This window comes from Callospermophilus lateralis, chromosome 4, assembly GCF_048772815.1.
Source record: "Callospermophilus lateralis isolate mCalLat2 chromosome 4, mCalLat2.hap1, whole genome shotgun sequence".
NCBI lineage: Eukaryota > Metazoa > Chordata > Mammalia > Rodentia > Sciuridae > Callospermophilus > Callospermophilus lateralis.
In genome coordinates this window covers 122,303,194-122,324,632 of record NC_135308.1, presented here as the reverse complement: position 1 = coordinate 122,324,632, position 21,439 = coordinate 122,303,194, and the positions used below count along the sequence as shown (strand labels likewise).

General features: G+C 35.8%; 1 protein-coding gene across 1 annotated transcript; it reads left to right on the top strand.

Annotated features, from left to right (window-relative positions):
- The first annotated feature begins 1,812 nt into the window (after positions 1–1,812).
- On the top strand, positions 1,813–20,256 carry Tspan8 (tetraspanin 8). Its single transcript, XM_076855408.1, has 8 exons — positions 1,813–1,899; positions 2,749–2,811; positions 7,024–7,161; positions 8,869–8,943; positions 9,042–9,149; positions 12,169–12,300; positions 15,744–15,827; positions 20,203–20,256. The coding sequence occupies exons 1-8, from the start codon at positions 1,813–1,815 to the stop codon at positions 20,254–20,256; spliced, it is 741 nt and encodes a 246-aa protein (XP_076711523.1).
- Positions 20,257–21,439: the final 1,183 nt, after the last annotated feature.

Sequence of the window (21,439 nt, the reverse complement as noted above, 5' to 3'; positions counted from 1 at the left end):
ATAATTAAAAATATGGAAGCAAAGTAAATATAACTCTAAGATAGGGGTACCTTAAAAATAATCAGACACAATTATATTTTATTCTATCAGTTGAAGATGCCCCAAGACAAAGACTTAAAAATGGCTGAAATGTGTGACCTTTGTAAAAACAGTGATTGCCTGACATTATACATTTAGCCTTGGTTGAACTGGGATGATGACAAAAGGTGTAACAGCCCAGTGGCTGAAAACAAACAAGTCACTTTTCTAAACAGCAGTATTTTTATTATGGAGTGCAAATTTAGGAAATAGTTTTGAAAGAGAAGAGATACCATAGAAAAAAATAACAATTTAGTAACAATTACTGGAGCTTAACCCAAGGACAAATATAGCATTTACTACTTCATCTTCTAGGGAGTGGATACTTTTTTCTTGATTCATAGTTTTTGTTGTTTAAATCAGTATAAAAAGATCAGGGGACAAACCCTGAAGGCCATACTAGGGAAAGGGCTCAAAGAACCATTATGATTGATGCTCAAAGAGAGGAGATGAAATAATTTAGTATTAATCATAATTCTGGAATGATCATTTTTGATAGAAAATAAATTTACTTTTAAAGTCAGTCAAAACATTTATAAATGATTTTGTGGTAATAGACTGTGATCTTTACATGTGAATTTCTCCAAATAAGATGAGAATGATATATTTCTTTTTTTTTTTTTAAAATAAAGTTTGAAAGAGAGAGAGAGAGAGAGAGAGAGAGAGAGAGAGAGAGAGAGAGAGAGATGAGAGTTTATTCAATTTCAAAATCTCTAAAAGAATTTTGTCTAATTGTGAAGATTGAATTTGGGCAAAATGTTCTTGACTTCTGAAATCATTTGATACTCCTTTTCCATGCTGATGTTACTGACAAAGTTCAGTGGCTGAGAAGACTAAATGTTGCCACTTAATTGGCACATTTGGTTGATTTAATAAAATTTATATGTGGTTTACTTTCTAACTACTTTGCTAAAGTGAAGTAAACAGTAACACAAAGAGCGTTGGTATTTCAAAAAACGTCACACTCTTATTCTGTAAGCATTCTTAAAGTTTTCTATTTGACAGTTTAGTAAATACCAGTAAGCACGGTGATCACAATTAGCTACTAGGATAATTAATATTAATTTTAGTCAAAGCTAAAAACTAGAGAGACTATCAAGACAATCAATCAATATAAGTCTATTTGTAAAAGAAGAAAAAGCAAATATCAGTTAGCAAATCAAACAACAACAACAACAAAAAATCCAGTGGTATAAATTACTGAAAATCTCAGAGGGTCTCATTATCATTTGACACAAATTCGCACAGCTTTATTAGCAAATAACTGCTAACAAGAGCACTTATTTCCATTAGCAAATGAAATTAGAATTTTGTGGAAGGAGGTGGGGCATGGGGGAAGTAAGGGAGATTTTTTAAGTTCAAAAGCTATTTTTGTTTTTGGATAGTTTGTATTTTAGGGTGTAAAATAGTTGCTTTGGTAGGTGATAAAGAACTTTACCTTTCAATCTCATTAGAATAATTTCAATTATTTTATAGAAGTTGAAACATGCAGTAGGGGTAGATTGGTTATGAGTTGCCTTGAAGTTTTACCACATGCCAGTTATCTCTCAGGATTTCAGTTTCTTTAACCAAAATGAAGATTTTGGACCTGGATAATTTTTGAGGTCTTTTAGGGAGCACAGATTACATTCAGCAGCTCATTGAACTCCCTACTTGGTAACAAGGCCCTTGACCTTATTTCCATTGCAAACTTAATAAGAAACCATTAATAGTGTTGCTGGAGGTTCCAGGCATATGGCTCACCCATACATGAAAACAAGGACGCTCCAAGGTCAGTGGGTTTTGGAGAACTCAGACGTTCCTTTGTCAAAGCATGAAAAGGTAAGAAAGTCTAGAAAGTCCTCCAAGTCTGGTATGTTACCAGGGTTGCTCTCAAGATATCTATCTAATAATAAATCTTTGATTTTTTTGAATCCACAATATATATCTTTATTTCTTAAACTCTGAAAGACAAGGGTTTTCCTTAACACTAAAATAAAATGTGTTTTCCATTTTATGTGTTGGCTTTGCTCCAAATTAAATAATCTGGTAAAGTCATTAAAGGAATTTTAAGACTTTAAGTACTGTTCTCCATTGTTCCTTTTCTCTGGCTAAGTTTTACTACCTAAAAATGTGTATTTTTAAAGAGTTTATTGGGGTTCAAAAAGTATTGGTTGATATACATCTTTGTTGCTTAACTGAGCATTTTGTCAAATATTCTACTGTTTCCTTTTGATTCCAACTTCAACCTCCCTCTTACATTTTGAATGAATATTTGGTAATTAGTTATTCCCATCTTTCTCTAAGATAGCTTTCCAGGAATAAACCCACAGGCACTCCAAGGATCTTTTGTGTTTAAACTGTTGTGACTTAAATTTTTTGTGCAATTATCTAGCAAAAATGTATGATTAGAATTAAATCATGAAAAATAGTTTTTCCCTTCTTAGTAGAGATGACTTCTTGGCTATAGATCTATGAGTGGACTAGGAATGGGAAGCAGAGTTACTCTTGTCAAACTTGTGTATTATAATATTCAGCAATTATCTATATCAATATGCCTTAGTATGACAGTTGTGTCTGTCAGGCTATAATGTACAATTAATGACAAACTATTGCAACCAGATGGATAGGGTGTTTGGAAATAGTGTTTTATTTTATCTTAATTGTAACACTCTTTGTTTTTTCCTGCAGCTATGTGGTATCTTGATCCTGTCAATAGCAATATGGATCCGTGCAAGCAAAGATGGACAAGGGGTAATATAAAAATAAATACAATGTAATCTTGCCCCCAAATAGTTTCTCTTATAATAATGAAAGCAATGGCAATATTAATAATACTAAATATTCCTGTAGGTTTTTCTTAACTGCCTCATGTAATTGTACTGATAATTTGATTTTATAATTCAATCAAAATTACTTACTATGTTCCTGGCACTGTGCATGGAACAAAGAAAGTAATCACTATGCATAGAATAACCTTCTGGAGAGTGGAAGAGGTGTTATCCCACAATTAGGAAGAGTTCAGTGGAAGTGGAGGTAGAAAGGGGCCAACGTGGAAATTTGACTCCTTCAGTATTTCTTTATGGCTGGCTTGACACAGCTTGGGGATGTAGACCACTGCTCCTCCTCCCCACCCAGAAGAACAATTTATATGGCACCAGGTATTGACAATATTTAGCTGATTCCCAGGTGACTGGCCCCAAAGGAAAGAACATGAGAAGTACTCTTGGAGAAGAATGTACATCAGTGTTGTAATGGTAGCAGATCTGTCACAGCTAGCATCGAGGGCCACCCCTTATAACAACAGGGGGCTGATCATGCTAGTGCGACTCTGCAGGTAGCTGCACATGCCCAGCTTCTTGCTATTTATGCAGGATCAACATGACCACTTCCCATCACTGCAAGCCTTTCTATACCTTGGGCAAAGCTCTTACTAACATTTCCATAGGTTTGAAGGAAGGTTAGTTCTGAGGGTTGATTCTGGCTCCAGCCTTTGGACTCCACATGTGCTATTTCTGCTCCATACCATAGACCCATAGTGTGGAAGGAGGAGGGTGGAGGTGAGAGTGTGGGAAGATTGTTTTGTCAGTTCCCCCAATATAATACTTACAATGCTACCCTGGCACTATCTCCTGGGTCCCCTGTTCCCATTTTTCTTTTCCTTCCTCCCTCCTGTCAGGAGCAATCCTTTCCTTAATTTATTATTCTTACCCGATGTAAAGCAGTTGACTTGTTCTCGGTTTTTACGCTACTATCACTATTCACGATTGCAATGTCTTTTCAAAAGTCTTCCTCTTACGAGGCAATTTGATGTCTATTTGATAGCTACAAAGATAATATGAAGCCAGTAATTAAGACAATGCATTTTCTATTAGAATTTATTATGTGGTGCAGCTAAATGCCTTTGGACACAGCCTGGTGGACAAAAAGCAAATTAACATCTGTTTTGCTTCCTTTCCTAAAGTGGTTAAGTGGTTGGGTTTTCTGAAAATTTATTTAGTTTTTCTTCTTTTTTTTTCCTCCTTTTTTTTTTTTTTTTTTTTTTTTTGTAATTTTCTTTCTACCCTGAGAACCTAGGGAATCATTGTGGCAATTAGCTGCTTCCTCATTCTGGGCTTCGCCTCGGTGAAGAAACTGGGTGGTGGGGTGGTTGTGGCAAGTAGTCGGTAACTCCCAAATTTATCATTTTCATTTATTACTTATTCAGATAAATGCAACTCTGACTGCCTAATGGCCTGGGTCTCTGTTGTTTGGATCCAAGGAGAATACTGGAAAGTGTGCAGAATTGGTTTGACTTTGGAGCTCATAATTGGGCACAGAGACTAACAGCCATTTGAGGGTGCTTTGGGTCCTTCAAAGATGTGTGTGCAGTCTGCATTTTATTTTATTTCATTTTCATGTTTCTGGTTGACAGTCTCTTTCTCCCAAGTGTTTCTGGTAAACAAACGTGGTGTTTAGTCTGTAAAGGAACTGCACACATTGAACGTGTTAAAGGAGAACTGTTGTCCTTGAGAGGGTGTGACTCCACATCTGGGGAGGAGAATGTACTAATGGGGCTCAACAGCATCTTTAGTTACATTTTGACTCTTATGCTGTTGGCCTCTTACCCTGAACGAAAGTCTCAATTGGCCAGAACAACATTAACCCGCCTGACATAGGAAATTGTTTTGATTTACATTAATCTGAAGTCAGTGACAAAGAATCGGGACCCAGAGAAGATTTGATTTATTACTGGAAAAACAGAGGCAGCCATTTTAGAAGAGAAAACATGGGCTTAAAACAAGGAAAAAAAAAGAAGTTTGTCAGGGAGGTGGCATCTCTTTCTGCTCAAGTGTCTCAGAGGGACCTGGTTTCCTCAGGATAAATTTTGCACCACGAGGCAAAGTGTGCTGGTAGCCATCTTGTACCAGCAGATCACTTCTACTCTAAAGATGATACCCAAATGCTCTGCTTTCAGGCCCAGCCATCCCATTTCCTGTAGAAAACCTCCCCTTGTCTTAAGATACACATAGACTCAGTGCTCACCCAAGACAGCTTTTAAAAACCTGCTGTGTCTGTCTCTGTGGGAGCAAGCATCTCAACTGGGATTTCTACTTCATTCTTTATAACAATAGCCACTTGGTGAGCTGGACTTGGAATAGTGACTGACAGGCAGTCAACACAGTGGGTTTTTTTTTTTTTTCTCAACTGGCTGTGGTTCACTCTGCATGGTCTGTCCCCAGAAGTTCCAGTACAGGTGTAGGTATTTGGCCTATTCTTTCTAACTCTGGGCTAAGTATACTAAGTTCTAATAATCCAGCTAGAGAGTCTCCGTCCTTCCGTGTGCCTTAGGTTTGCCTGTACTGGCTGCAGTGTTCTGAAGAGCAATATATGATAGTGAATTGATATAGCTACTTATGTTTTTCTTCCTTAAGGCTGTTTTTTTGTCCCATCTATTTTGACCCAGATGTCATGCCTGTTTAATTAACAAAAATGATTTTCCTAGCTCCAAATCATAACAATCAAACAAACAGAAAACCCCTAAAACAAACAGAAATCTTTAGGACATAACCAAACTTTCAAAATATGTAAATTGAAACATTATTTGTAAGCATAGACTTTTGGAGACAAAAGAGTCTTTGGAAATCACAGACCTGACCCACTTCCCTTTTATAAATGGGAAACTGGGCCCAGTGAGTTAGTTGACCATCCTAGGGTTACAAACCTAGTTATTTCCTAGGCCTCTGATGAGAATATAGATCTTCATTTTAATGCTTTTATCATTTCTATACAATTCTTCCTACTCATTGTTGAATAAAGGTTTTCTCTAGGCTTAAAAATTAAGTTTTTAAAACAAAAGAATTATTAGTAGTGGCAACAGTTGTTTTTGTACTGACTGTTAAGAGAGGTGACCTCTGGGCTGCATGGCAGATTCTTGGAGGCAGAGTCTTTGAGTGGGGAGAGGGACTAGTGCCCTTCCTGGAGACCGTCTAGCAGACAGCAGCCGTGGTGGTCATTATAGGAGACAGATAGGCTACCCGCCTAAAAAATGTTAACATCTGGTGTAAGCTGTCACTCTAATTGTGATGGGCTGCTGGACATATACATAGAGGACATTGGTAGACTGAGGCTAGGAGTAATGAGAGTGGTGAAGAAGAGGGTGCTGTGCTGCCTTCCAGGTGAACTGAGTTATGGCGGATACGTAGCCCACCTACCATGAAAGGCCCTAGGATGTTTGCCTCTCATCTGAATACTTCACAGTAGTAGGTAAAATAGAGTTTCTAGAATATGCCTTCTAGGAAAGAGAAGATAGAATTGATAATGGAATATCAAGTACTGGACTTTTTTTTTTTTTTTTTAATCAAGATGCAAAGCATTTTTATTAACCTGAAAAAGTCCCTTATGTCCCCTTCAGTGAAGTCTCGCCTCCTTCCTTCTTTGCTCAAAGGAATACACGGTTCTGATTTTCATCACCATGGATTCGCTTGTTTTTGAACTTTGTATGTATGGAATCAAAACAGTATTTACTCTTAATAAAGGATCCCCCCCCCCCGACTCAACACAATGAGTCTGAGATTTGAAGAACATGGGCTTTTTGAATTAAAATAATTAAATTCCCCTAAACACATGCTTTATAATGCTAGTTTATGTATAAAATGCAAAATATGTGAATCAAAAAAGAGTGAAAAGTAGCTGGTCTTCTAAGCTTTGAAAAACAGTTTTTAAAAACCATTACATTTCTTCCACCCAACTTTTAACATTATTAGAAAAAGATAAGGTTGGAAACATTATTCAGAAAAGTGGCAGCTTCACGAAATGTATGAGGGTTGATTTTTGTTTGTTTAGATTATGGAAATGTTTTAAGGGCCCCCAAGGGGGTCTTGTACATAGTTGGTACTCGATGGATATTTATTGAATGAACATGAACATCGAGGAAAAGAGTTTCTGTCATTAATTTCTCTCTCTCTCTTTGTTTTTAATTTCCAGGCTATTAATTCTGGGGACAATGGGGCTCACTCCCATTCTTCTGTGAATATGTTGATTGCTGTAGGTGCCATCACCGTAGTTATGAGTTTCCTGGGATGTTATGGTGCTCTAAAAGAGAATCGTTGTATGCTTCTTTTGGTGAGTTTTCCAGACATCCAACTCGCAGATTCTTGAGGATGATCTCCTGTCCCCATTCTCTGTCAAACAAGACTTGCCAAGATTGATGCAACTTTAACTTCTGTTTTGAGGTTTGATTGCAGACACTAATGTGGTTTAGATTTGGCTTAGCCTGGTTTAGATTAGAGGACGTTCTGAGAGGGGGTATATTTTAATCATCCATCCATTCATTCGTTCATTTTGTTTATTCATGCAACACGACTGCATAGCTGTATGTGCCAGATAGTGTGCTAAATGACATATGAGATCTAATGATAATTAAAACCCACTGGGGAAGAGTAGTCAGTAAACAAAGAGCTGTAGTGTGGGAATGGTCGGAAGGGCAAGGATATAAGAGGGAGTTTTCAAGCCAGAGGCAGAGGTGACTGTATGGTGACAGGGTGATGACGTTTCCAGGAAGACAGCCTGGCAGTCCAGAGCTGACAGGCTTGGGCAACTGAAAGGCTTTGGGTGTGGCGGGAGAGTGGCAGAGGCTATTTTTAGTCAATGATAGGAAATAACTCTGAGTGTGAATTATGGCCAAATCTTATTAAAATGCCCACATGCCAAGCTAAGAAAATCTTAAGGGAGAGAATCAACTTTGTCACTAAGAAAATTTCCAGGAGGATAGAATGGGTTGTGATAACTCATAGGCATTCACTTGTCTGTTGAGGGGTGGGGTAGGGAATACCGGGGATTGAACTACTAGGATGCTTTATCACTGAGCTACCTCCCCAATTTTTATATTCTTTTGTATTTTAAGACAGGGTCTTGATAAATTACTGAGGCTGACCTCAAACTTGCCATCCTCCTGTGTCAGACTCCCAAGTTACTGTGATTATAGGCGTGTGCCCCTACGCCTGGCTACGCATTCACTTTAAACATATATAGTAGAAAATAATGGATGAGTATGGTAAAAATGTTTAAAGAAATCAATTGTTTATCACATATAAATCTGATATAAGCATTTATCAAAGAGAACTTAAAACTTATTTTTATAATAAGATAAGTTTTGTATCAGTCCTCAAAACCCTACTTTTAACTGTTTATTGTGAGGGAAAACAGAGACAGAGTTTAATAGAACTCTAAGAACTGCTGAGAACTGTGCCTGTATTTATTTTTTTCTCAGTGTTGTTTTAACTAATAAGGCCTCATTTGCAATTTGGGGACTTTAATTACTTGAGAAGCTTGTTTAAGAAAAAACAAAACATTAATCTGGGAGCCTGTATCCTTCAAAATTATGATTCAGCAGATCTAAGGCAGATTTCAGGAATCTACATATAAAACAAGATGCCATGTAATTGTGATGGTGGTGGCAATACTGTTCTGAAGCCAGCTCTGCATGTGTTTGTAATTGATGAAGAAAGCAAAGGAGAAATAATAGTCTAACAAATTCACTTACGTTTTCAAACTTTCCTTCCTTTAATATCATGCGAATACCAATTGTCCTATAAAGTAAGTTTTGTTGGAACCACTTTCTTTCATCAGTCTTTGAAGCAAATGTTCCTGAGTAGTAATGGACCCCAAATTTGGAGCTTGATACAAAGGGTGGAGGAAATAAAGATTGTGGCTAATATTTCAACTGCTATCTGATCCAAGTTGTCAAGAGTGTGTCATGCTGAAATGTCCTAGATGTTACTAGATACACTGAGGGTAACGGATATTACTTTTTTCTTTTCTTCTCTCCAGTTTTTCATAGCTTTGTTTCCGATCCTGATCATGCAGTTGACAGCAGGTATCCTAGCAGCGAAATTCAAACCTGAGGTGTGTACACAGAGAATATGTGATAATTTTGGAAAAGTCTAAAAATTTGAAACACTATCTCTGATGCAAAGAATCTAACAATACTTCTCAATTTTCAGACTGAGCGTGCTCTGAAGGCAACTCTCCGCGAAAGTGCACAGCTCTTGAGTCAAACAAATGAAGAAGGAAGAAAATTTCAGAAAACCATGGTTACATTCCAAAAAGAGGTAATTAGAATTCATATGTCATCTGGGAAGCTGGGCATAGTTATTCAATGTTGGTTTCACTTTTTAAGGTGTATTTCTTAAGGATTGAATATCCTTTTTTTTTTTTTTTTGCAGATTTTAGCTGATCATTCTTGTCACCTTGCAATAAGAAAAATTCAAGCATATTTGTATTTATTTTTTTCCCAGATTCTTATGAAGTTTTGAAGTAGTTTAGAACACAGATTAGGAAGATAGGTTTATGGCAGATTATGACAGTTTATGACCCTTGATTGGGTAAAAACCATAATTCTTTTAAACAGTAGCATATCTGGGATATTTCTCACTCTCTCTTCCTCCATAAAATGATAATAGCTAACATTTTCACTGCTATTTACTTTGTATCAGATATTATATTTAGTAGCAAACAATACAACAACCCCAGGAGATGGTGGTTTAGAATGTTTTGTGTTGCTGTAACAAAATACTTGAGGCTGAATACTGTATAAAAGAAGATGTATTTAGCTCATGGTTCTGAAGGTTCAAAAGTATGGCAACCTCATCTGCTCATCTCTGGTGAGGGCTTCATAAAAGTTGGTGCTACACTGGTAGGAGCATATACAGAAGAGATCACATGGTGAGATAGGAAGCTAGAGGCCAGCAGGTTCAGTTTTGCTCTTTTTATAGCAAATCATTGTCTTGAGAACTAGTTCACTCACTGAGTGGGGCTGATCATTCTTGACCCTTCCTAGTAAACTGACCTTGGACAAAATAAATAGAGGCTTCTGGGTTAGGTCCTGAGTCATATTTGCTGCCCACTGTTCCTGGAATGTAAGGTCTCAGTGCCAGCTGTGGGTTTCTAAATGTTCTGTTGGAATATGTTCTTCTGATATGCTCCCATTCTTGTGTAGAAATCCTGTGCCTGAAGCTCCTTGTGTTCATAGTTCTATGCTTCTTTCTTACTATCCATTCTGTTTTTCTTCTTTATGTTCTTATCTGCTTTGGCTTTCTGGTTTTAGTTACTCTTTTTGGAAAAAGGGTCCTATCGTAAACTCTGACTGGTGACCTGGGGTTCCCTACACATGCACAGAAGTTGCAGAGGCTGAGTGGTTTTCTCTTTGGATTTCAGGAATTCCCCCAAATATCATATTAACATTGTATGGAATGTGCCCTTCTTGGGTTCTTGGTGATGACTGCCCGTCTAGGGGTGTTCTACCATTCACTCTATCATACAGGTTTTGTTCAGCTGTTATATTACTTTCCAGCAAGTTCCGATCAATTTCTTCCATAACTGTTTACGAACTGCTGAGAACTGCTGATGTTGAGAGCAGACATCAAGACAAGCTTTAGCTTTTCTGCTTCCTACCTGATCTCCTCTATTTCTCTATGCCTCCCAAAGGACACCTGAGGCATATTATGTACAAAATATGAACTGACCTGTGAGTGTATTTAGGAGATTTAAATTCTATTTGACATGTAGTGTCCATATCAATTAATACTATTCAAGATTATGAGATCAGAAAGCATAAGCAATTAGTCATGTCTACCATGGGAACAGGAAAGTGTTCCCTGCCCCCCCCACAAGAGTATCCTCTTTGCTAATTTTGACCTTAGAACCACCTGAAATTGCTAGCTCTTTGTCATAGGAACATCATCTGAGTCATGTGTTTGTACAATTCAGTCTTTGGGCCAAATTACAAGACTTTATATTTGCCTCAGTTGAATTTGTTAGTTTAAATCCATTTTTTGAATCAAATTTGAAACTTGATTCAGTCTTCCAGCATGTTAATCATCACTCCCATCTCTATATCAACCGTAGTGTTGAAGAAATGCTTTCTATGTCTTTATCCAGATCACATTTAGGTGAGAGCATAACAGACACATCAACAGATGACAAAAATAAAATTATAGCAGCTAATCCATATTATTAAGAGCATTCTATAAGCCAGGCACTGAGCTAATACCACTTCATATCTTCATATGAATTTTCTACAATTTATGAATTAGATGTTTTTATTAGGAATTGTTCTTATCTGAATTTTCAAATGAAGAATCTATGACGCAGAGAGGTTTAAATAACATGGGTAACATGATCACCTACCCATTAAATGAGAGTGCTTTCAATAATCTGACCATTTCAATGCCTCAAAGTCTGGAAGATCAGTCAGTGAAGGTTCTAGTTTCTTTAGTCAATTTTTTTTCCTTGCCATTTCTGCATGAAGATTCTTCTCCCTAATAGATGAGTTAGGAGCAAGATGAAGGATAATCTCTTTTATCTTTTTCATTTAGTAATATTATGTGCCATATGCCCTGAGTGATTGGGCTTATCACTTCCCTTTTTTTCTTCCTCAAACTTGGCCAAACTTGATGCTGCCTTGTCTTTGGTGTTTTGTCATGTTTCTGTCTATGTTGGGCCTGAAGCTTACTGACATTATTCTAAGAGCTCCAGCTTGCATTTGTACTTCCCTCAAATATTTAAAAGACTCCTATGCAAGTTCATCTCAACGAGGGCCCCTGGAGCATGCTCATTTGTCTTTGAAATACCTCTCGTCCTTTTCCTCCTATCAAAAGTGATCAGAAATCATGGGATAAAAATCATAATTTTAACACTTCTTATCTCTTTTGAGCAACAGTTCTTTTAATGAGACCTTAACTCTCTTGTGAAAACTTGGAAACTTCTTTGCTAAAAATCTAGGATACCTAGACCTAACTCTGCTCTTTTCTGTCTAGAAAAAAAAAAAAAAAAAAAAAAAAAAAACTAGAAGGCAAGTCTTTACTTTTTAAAAATCAGTTTTCTAAGTTCCTTAGACTTTTGCATCTTAGCTCAAATTTTCCTGTTATTACTTAATTAGTAACTATTAAGAACAAAATGAAAGATTCCTTTATTTCTGCTTCTATATTCAGAGAACTGGGCGAGTTGACTTACTTTATATTTTAGCATAAGAAACGTGTTCATAATGATATTCAGAAGAATATAATTCAATGTATTAAAAATGTTTTTAATCTCTCAATGACTGTTTTTATTCTACTTTTCATTGAACAGTTTAAATGCTGTGGTTTGATCAGTGGAGCTGCTGATTGGGGAAGTAATTTTGAAGAAGCTTATGAGTCATGTAAATGTTCAAGTCCATCAGATTCTTGTATAACTTATACAGGAAGATATGTTTATAAACAGGTGGGAACTAAATGAAACTTATCACAATAAGTGGTTCTGTTATTTTATTTTCCCAATGAAAATATCTACAAAAATTTGAAATGCAGCAAGTACAATGGAAATCCTTACTGAAAAATAAGAGCAGAGCTGGACTCAATAGTGCATGCCTGTAATCCCAGTGGCTTGGAACACTGAGACAGGAGGATCACAAGTTCAAGGCCAACTTCAACTATTTAGTGAGGCTCTATGTAACTTAGTGAGACCCTGTCTCAAAATTAAAAACAAAAATTTAAAAATGGCTGGGAATGTGCTCTGTCCCTGGGTTCAATCTCCAGTACAAAAGAAAAAAAAGAAAAAAACATAGAAAGAAACAGATATTTAAAAAATTAAAGTATTTCATTAATTTCTTCTATGGGTTTGGTATTATTTAAACCCAACTTTAGTAGTTTTCAAAGTAACATTTTACATGCGAAAGCAAAGTACAAACTAACATAAAAGTTTATTTTGGCCTGTCTTTGGTGACCTTGATCATTATTCTCTTTTTTCCCCCTATTGTAGACTAAGTTCCAGAAATAAATATTTTCACTTCAGCTTGTAAAATCAGGCCTCCCCCCACCCTCCCAAATCAAAGGTTTCTTTTCTCAAGAAACTGTACATGTGTAAAGAAAGGATGTGACATTTAAGGGTTTAGGTTCTGAATGTTTAATGTACCTACAAATTTACCTATTGCAATTGAGAAGTTGCTTCGGATATTTAAAGTTAACTTAAAAGACGATTTTTTAAAAATGTGTTTTAGATGCCATATCTATGTGACTTGTGGATATTAATATGTATTTGTCATATTTCTTTTCTGAATCAATTCATCAAATATTTACAGACTACCTATGTGCTAGCCTTTCTGCCAGCCAGTTGAAATCTATTCTTGAACAGGGTGCAATGTTATACACATGGATGCTCAAATAAGGAAGAGAGAAATGTAATCAGGCAATTTCCATTTGAGGGACTGTTGGTATTATGGGGATAGAGGAAAATTTGGGTATTATGGACCCAAACTAAGTTAACATTTGAAGTTCAGGATATATTTCACAAAAGGATGTGACATCTGTCCCTCACCAAAGGGCTTTTCATAAACTGCCCCTTCTTTTGGGAAGGAATGCATAAAAAAGTAATGTTGATATTAGTGTTTCATTTATTTGCTGTTATTCTTCACTGCCTGTTATATGTCAAATAGACCCTTGCTAAAATCAGAAATGCTTCAGGATCCTCTAGCAAGTTATAATCATTTGGGGAGAGAGATATACATAATTATTATGATTCACAATGAGTTAATGTCTATAATATCTGAAAATTATTTTCAGTCTGGTATTGTTTGGGCTTAGTGATAGCTCCTGAGATTAATATATTCAAGGAAATGAAGTATCTCAGAAAAATTTTCTCCTTCTACTACTGATCTGTGTCACTGATCTTATTAGAATAATAGAGACTGTTCTGAAGAATTGCCAGTACTAATATTTCAAAGTAACTGATGGGGGAGAAATTATTTGTCAGACTACCATATTACTATGTCTTTTCACCATCAAAGTAATATTGCTTACAAATTTTATTCGTATTTTTTATGTTCTTCCTTGTCCTTTATTCCCTACCTAATTTTAGAGGCACAATATCTTCAAAGAGTAGGAAATAAATATAGTGCAAATGAATGTAGTTTCCACTTAGGATAATGAGGAAATGACTAAATTCAATTGCAGATTGCTGTCTCCTATTAAATATTAAACTCAAAGATATTTTGCCTCAGGGTTTTGAAAAGCCTATTTTTGAAAAGTATTATCAGGAGAAAAAAGAAAGATAGTCCCTGTAAATTCACACAACATTCATCTGAATGTAGGTTGATAGCTGCCCCAGGTTCCCAAAAGGAAGGTCAGAAATTCATAAAATACTTGCATCTGTCGCGTGTCATTTGTAAGAAGTCTGGAAAAATGTGAAATCTGGAATGTCCATGATTCATAATTCTTTTTTCCTTCCTGTTTGCCAAGATAGCTTCCTTATCTTGGGGAAAAGGGAAAGAAAACCCCTCAAGTATAATAAGTGTGACTCAGTAGATACTATCATTAATCTCTCAGTTAACCCTAAATGACATGATAATCTCCTCAAATGCTTACTGCTTTGGATTGGATGTGAATGGAGAAACCCACTAAATTCAGGATGAAGGGAAAAGATAAAAGCCCATTGGAGAACTTTTATTTTATAAGTAGTAATATTTTATGAGCCTTTTGTACACATACGACTATCATAGAGATGATACATTTTATGACAATACAGGCAATACCTCTACTACACTGTGTAGTATTTTTCCATTTTAAAAATTATCCTTATGGTTTATAATTGTTGGAATTTTTAAATGTGGTCTTAAATTATTTGAAATTAGAATTGCATGTTAGTTTGAATAAGCATCAAAAATACAGCAGAGGGCTGGGGCTGGGGCTTAGTGGCAGAGTGCTTGCTTAGCATGTGTGAGGCACTGGGTTCGATTTTCAGCACCACATATCAATAGATAAAATAAAGGTCCATTGACAACTAAAAAATATTTTTAAAAATATAGCAGAGAGATCACTTTCTAAATGTCTTATCTATCATAATAGCATAATGGCAGACATAATTTTTACCTTCTAGGAGATATCAAAGGATTTTAAATTTTTTGTTTTAAAAAAACATGATTAGCTACAACTTCAACCAAGTACCTCTCTGCTGCTGATTAAAAACCTAAAATAGCCAGGTGTAGTGGCATACAACTGTAATCCCAGTGATTCAGGAGGCAGAGGAAGGAGAATTGCCAGTTTAAAGCCAGCCTTAGCAAAAATGAGGCACTAAGCAACTCAGTGAGACCCTGTCTCTAAATAAAATACAAAATAGGGCTGGAGTTGTGGCTCGGTGAGTTTAATATTCCTGAGTTCAATATCTCTGGTAACAACAACAACAACAACAAAAATCTCTAAAATATCTGAAGTTAGGATAAAATTCATTATTTATCATGTTTAAGTTTTAAAAATTATAATTTTGGGAGATATTTGTGAAAAAAAAAACACATGGTTTATAATTATTGACCCCTAGGTTCAGCAACTCAAAAGTTGAAGCAAAGTTTGCTCCTCAAATTCTTTATAATTTAGGAATATATTGGTATAAAAAGTTGTTATTTATAATAAAAGATCTTCGATTCAATAATTACAAAATTGAGCAGAATTTTGCTACTCAGATGCTTTTTAGTAGATGAACAAATCACAGGAGTTGTAACCTTCCAAAGCAAGGGGGTTAGCAGGGAGGGAAACAATAATTCAATTGTTTTAGGTTGAGTGTGATCCTTGGGAGCAATATAAAAAGTTGACAAAATGAATAAAAATCTTAAATAAATAATTATTAATTAAGGTCTACATTTTAACAAAAGATAACTTTTTTTTTTTTTTGAACAGACATGTGAACCAGTTATAAGAGCCTCGGTTTCAAACCACCTTGATGTAGTTATTGGACTATCATTCGGATTGGCAGCTGTCGAGGTACAGTATAATCTTGCATGATTTACTCTCCAATCTATTGCTTGTCCATTAGTTCTTCCAACAGATATTTATGGCAAGCCAAATTAAAAAAAAGAAAAGAAAAGAAAAGAAAAAACAGATGCTTTAGGAAAGCATGGGGTACCAAGTGCCCAAGGGCCAGCATCTCCCTAAATCAGCCTTGAGTCTGATGGGGGTGGATTAGAGCAGGGCCAAGGCTGCTATTTCTGAATGATCTCTCTATTGAGGAAAAAGTAGAATTAATTTTTTATTGGATTCTTGGTCTTAGATAACCTTTCCCCTTTGAAAAACAGCATAAGGGTTAAAATTTCCTGAAGTGAGAAGGGACAACCACCAGGATAAAACAAAGAACCAACCATTATAACTTCTGATTTCTCATCATGATTTTGAAACAAAATAAAAACTGAAATCAAGTGTGGAGAGCTGTTCTCCTGTTATTCTATTCTAGGGAAACCAGTAAGTTCTAAAGACTAGGGGCAATTGCCTCTGATTTTTCTTAGCCTCAGTACTATAAATTCACTTGGAGAAGTTTTCAAGGAAGCTCTGACTAGGGCCTAGGTATTACTCTCAGCAATTTAATTATTGATGTTGAAAAAAATATTCTGTGTAGAAGACTTATCTTGATGGATTTTCTTGGCATGGACTTTTAGAACCCGAGGAATGCTTTTTCATGTCCTAAAAACCTTTGCCAACAGGATGAAATTAAACTGTTTCTGGAGAAGCATTTTTGGAATTATCCAGATCTTAGGTAATTTAGATATCAAGTGAGTCAAATTCATGCACAGTCCTATTTCAGAGCATTAGCCAGAATTTAAGCAATGCAAGGTATCTCCTGGTGAATGCCTCTGAGGTCTGAGCTCCACCAAGTGCCATTTGCTTCACTCTTAAGAAATATCCTGCAGCATCCCTTCAGACTTTGTGATACTTTCCACCTCTTTCCCATGCCACATCACTGTTGGATAGGAATTTTAGTTGAGATTAAAGCTATTTAGTGTCTTACATGGTCATTAGGTTATAGGTAGAATTTCTCAGCCAACTTAGACAAAGGGTAGGTATTATTTGCAGCAAATTGGACTGTTAACTATTACTTTCTTACAAAGCAAATGAGTATATCTAAAAGTGAGGCATCCTCTATTGTAGGATTTGGCTCTCTTTATTCGTGTCTGATGTGTTATCAAAGTCAAGTGGCAATATACATTAGGTCTATTTCTTGTGATTCTGCCTTTGGTTTCCTTGCTCTATATTCTGAGTTTATGTTAATTTAGAAATAAAAGCTAATGTCTATAGAGGTGAGTGAAGACACATTGATACACTTGTATAAACAAGCAGAAACATGCACATATATCTTAATAGAATAGAATTAACTGCATGATTGGGGACTGGGGTGTTGCTTGGTGGTAGAGCATATGCCTAACATGTGTCAGGCCCTGAGTTCAATACTAGCACCAAAAGTAGGTCAATGAATAAATACATGAATGAATGATTGGGAGCATAGGCTTATGAGGTATTCAATATTGAATACTGAATATTGAGCATGAGGTATTCAATATTGAATGTTGAATATTGGCCCTATTATTAAATTTCATGTTAGACCCAACTTCAGACAATTGACTATGACTGGCTACAGGTTACAGATGCTTTTAAGAAGCTTCTTGAAAGCAAAGCCAAAAATAGAATAAATAAAATATGGACATAGTCAATTGTGAAGATTGATGTCTCCCATATCCAAAGCATTGCCAAGACTTTAGATGCACCTAGTGGAAAAATGAAATTGCAAGAGGAAGAGAGCATTTCAATATTTTATGAAATTGGTGTAATCCATGTACTTGTTACATGTTTAGATATTTCATGGATTTTTCTGAACAGGAAAATACCTTAATAAAAACCTTCAATACAGTAATTTATAGGTATAGAGTTTGTTTTAGTCAGCTTTTTCACTGCTGTGACTAAAAGGACCCAAACAGAACAACTGTACGCGAGGAAAAGTTTATTTAGGGACTCAGTTTCAGAGGTCTCAGTCCATGGACAGCAGACTCCATTCCTCTGGGCTCAGGGTGAGGATGAACATCATGGAGAGGGTATGGCAGAGAGAAGCAGCTCACATGATGATCAGAAAACAGAGAGACAGAGAGATTCCACTAGTCAGATACAAATATATACCCCAAGGCCACACCCCCAATGCCCACCTTTTCCAGTTACCACTCAGTTATTCTCATTGGGATGAATTCACTGATTGGGTTAAGGTTTTCACAACCCAATCATTTCTTCTCTGAATTTTCTTGCATTTTTTCTGACACATGAGCTTTTGGGAAACACCTCACATCCAAACCATAGCAGAGTTTATATATGGTGCTGTCCCAAAATATGACTATTTATTCATTTTTAGTTAGATCAGTTAAATTAAGTATGATTTCCAGACTATCTATAAATATGGCAAATGTTTGATTCAAAGAATGTTTTGCAACTCTTTTGCTGCTATTGTCATTTTGTATAGTTTCTCAATCTAAAGCCTGCCTTCCCTCTTTTGTTTTAAAGAAAACAAAACTCATTTTATATACTTTCTCCATTTTATTAAAAAAGAAGCTTTTAAAATAGCCTTTTGTTATCCAGTCTGTAAAAAAACATGTATCCTAAAATGTCCTAGGTTCTTAGTCATTAGGACTAATTGCCTATCACTTAGGTGCACTGCCCCCGCTTCTCTGTTTTTCAAATTCAAATTTAAAAAGACACAAAAATACATAGAAATTTTCTTTTACTAAATCTTTTAAATGAAACAAAGCGATTATCTCCCTGCAGAAAATAAATTCAGACCATTTCCATAGGGAAATATGGGGACAAACAGCCAAAACCTTCCGACATTTAGACTTCTGCATAGAATTTGATGGGGTGGGTCTTGGATTATAAAAGACTTTGTTAAGACAATATACCCTAGTAGGAGTTCTTCTCAGATTGGGTGCTAGGAATCTATACAGAATGCTTTATTGTATTAAAAAAATTATCCCTGAACATTTTTTTTAAAATTTCTTATTAGATTTAAATAACCAGATTATCTCTCTCCTTAAAAATGATTACAGCAATTTATAAGCCCAGAAAAAAAGATTAACACTTTTTTCTTCACTTTCATTTAAAAAAATAAAAAGCCATTGAAACTGTCAGTCATCACATTGAAAGTTATCCTGACAAGAGGTCCTAAGAAGAGAGTGGTTAAAAGAAAAATGATGATTTTTATCACAGTGGTTAGCCTGCTTCAGAACATGGGAACCTGTGCATACCACTTGGGAAGTTAGTCATGAGTCTGAGCATACAGTATAATATGATGGATCTCTTTTGTTTGCTATTTGTTTGGAAAGATCATAAAAGTTCTTTACAGAGACAGTGAAATGCAAGAAACATCCTTGTCCTCCAGACTTAAAGTTTGGGATCAGGTAAAAGAATTTAGTCCTGAATTTTATGACATTCTCATTGAAAATCATTACTTCAGAGAATTTATGTCTGTTTCTAAGAAGGAAGAAATACCAGGCAGCCGTTCTCCTTTGAATTACATTTCCACTAAGGTATTAGTTAGCAAAAAGTCACACAGTAGGAGTGTTTGAGATGACTCAGCAGAAGGGCACCTTGCCCTCCCTGCTACCCTTCAAAGGGAACTGGTGGGGAGAAAATTTGCGATTTGCAATGCACAGAGGTCCTTTCTGTCATTTCTACATCAAAGCCACCACATGCAAGTCACCAACAGCAAAGCCAATTTAGAGCAAGTTTTGGGGTCCCTTATTCTTGGGAGAGATGATGAGATGGAAATTATGCCCCATATTTTCAGCTGTGTTTTGGCACTTCAAAGGAAATTCCTGAATTAAGTGATTCTCCCCATATTTTAGAAATTTTTTTTAAGTTTCTTCATTTTTATTCTTCTAGGCAATGCCTAAAACCATGGTGAGAGAAATTCTAGACTTCTTGATTTTTATGCAGATGATCTAAACCAGATGACCATAGCTTTTTTTTTTTTTTTTTTTTTTTTTTTAAGCAAGCAATAGGTATATTTAGGCCTCAGGTCCCAAAGTTACAGGGAAAATGCTTTACAGAAAGACATGAATGTTGGATAAAGGGGGAAGGGGTCCTTTGGTGGTAGTTACTACTGCACAACTAAATAGGGCTGTTAAAGACTGAATGGTAGAAACTCCTGATTAATACAGGAACAAAACCTCAGAACTTTCTTAGTAGTCTTCTGTCCCATTGGAGTTTAATTTCCCCAGATATTCAGTAGATGGAATGTTTTCAAATATAATGTTCTTTCTGTTTATTTAATAATGTCTCTAGAATTTTGCCTTAAAATTTCACATCAACCTTTTCTTTTATTCTCTAGGTACTTGGTATGGTGTTTTCTATGATCCTGATTTGCCAGATTGAAAAAAGATGAATTTGTTCATGGATATGATAAGCTACCATCAGTTCAAACCCTTTTGCAATTTTACTTTGGCTTTGTGACTTTAAATATATGAGTGTTGTATATGTCCAGAGCAGCTGTCTTACTAAAATGCCTCCTTTAACTATAGATATCTTCCATACCTATTGAATATATTTAAGATTTTAGGGTCATAAGATAAATGATATTAATATGTATTTTTACTCAAAATAAAAATTAATTAGTTGGTGCTTTTTTGGGTGTCTGATCATGGTGTTCAGGTGGCTCTATGCTTATAATGTTCATCTGGAGTCACCCAGTGGAATAACCTCCATTTCCAAGTGACGGGGGCCATAGAAACAAGACTCTTGTGATCTGTAGCAGGCATTAGTGACAAAATTGAACTAAGTTGGGAGTTAAAATGATTGAGAGTGTTCTGGCTGAGTTGCTACCACTTTTCCGCTCTGTGTCACTGACTGCTGATAGTGCCTCTCTTTTGCTGCCTACATTGTGGGGACAAGAACTGAGAGCTCCCCTCCCAACCCTTGAATGTCTGGAATCTGTCTGGATCTTCCTCCCATGTACATCGGTTTTAAATACTTTTCTTTCAAGATCTCAGAGATACTCTTAAAATTTACTTGTTATTAACGTATAGTATATATATTATATTTAATATATATAGTATATAATATATATAGTATATATATATATATATATATATATATATATATATATATATATACGAATCTTAAGTGCATAGCTCTGTGAATAGGTATATATCTGTGTAGACACCATCCAGATAGAGATGTGAAACTTTTACAGCCCAGCTTCTCCTTCATGCCACATCCAAGTGGTGTGCTGAAGCTGGCTTATGCCAATTTGCTTGAACAGATTGTACGTATATGTACTTCAAGTCTGAATAAGTCTGGGTTCAGTGCCATCACCTTGTTAACTCATAACCCACCATAATGGGAGTATTAACACCAAGAAAATTGGCAAATACTATAATATTTGGGCTCTTATTGTTATTATTTTAAGAGGTGGTTGTAAACGTATCTATATACTCCATCTCTTAGAAAATAGCTTCCCCACAGTAACTATTCTTCTGAGGATCATTACCACAGATTCATACTGCCAATTCTTAAACCTTCTCTAAAGGGAATAATAAATCATACACTCTGGGTTGTTTTGCTCAGCA

Excerpts from the sequence above, each read along its gene's own strand:
- Tspan8 (XM_076855408.1), top strand. The coding sequence starts at position 1,813 with ATGGCTCACCCATACATGAAAACAAGGACGCTCCAAGGTCAGTGGGTT. Across the intron at positions 2,812-7,023 it reads CAAGCAAAGATGGACAAGGG|GCTATTAATTCTGGGGACAA; the intron begins GTAATATAAAAA and ends TTTAATTTCCAG. Across the intron at positions 15,828-20,202 it reads TCGGATTGGCAGCTGTCGAG|GTACTTGGTATGGTGTTTTC; the intron begins GTACAGTATAAT and ends TTTATTCTCTAG.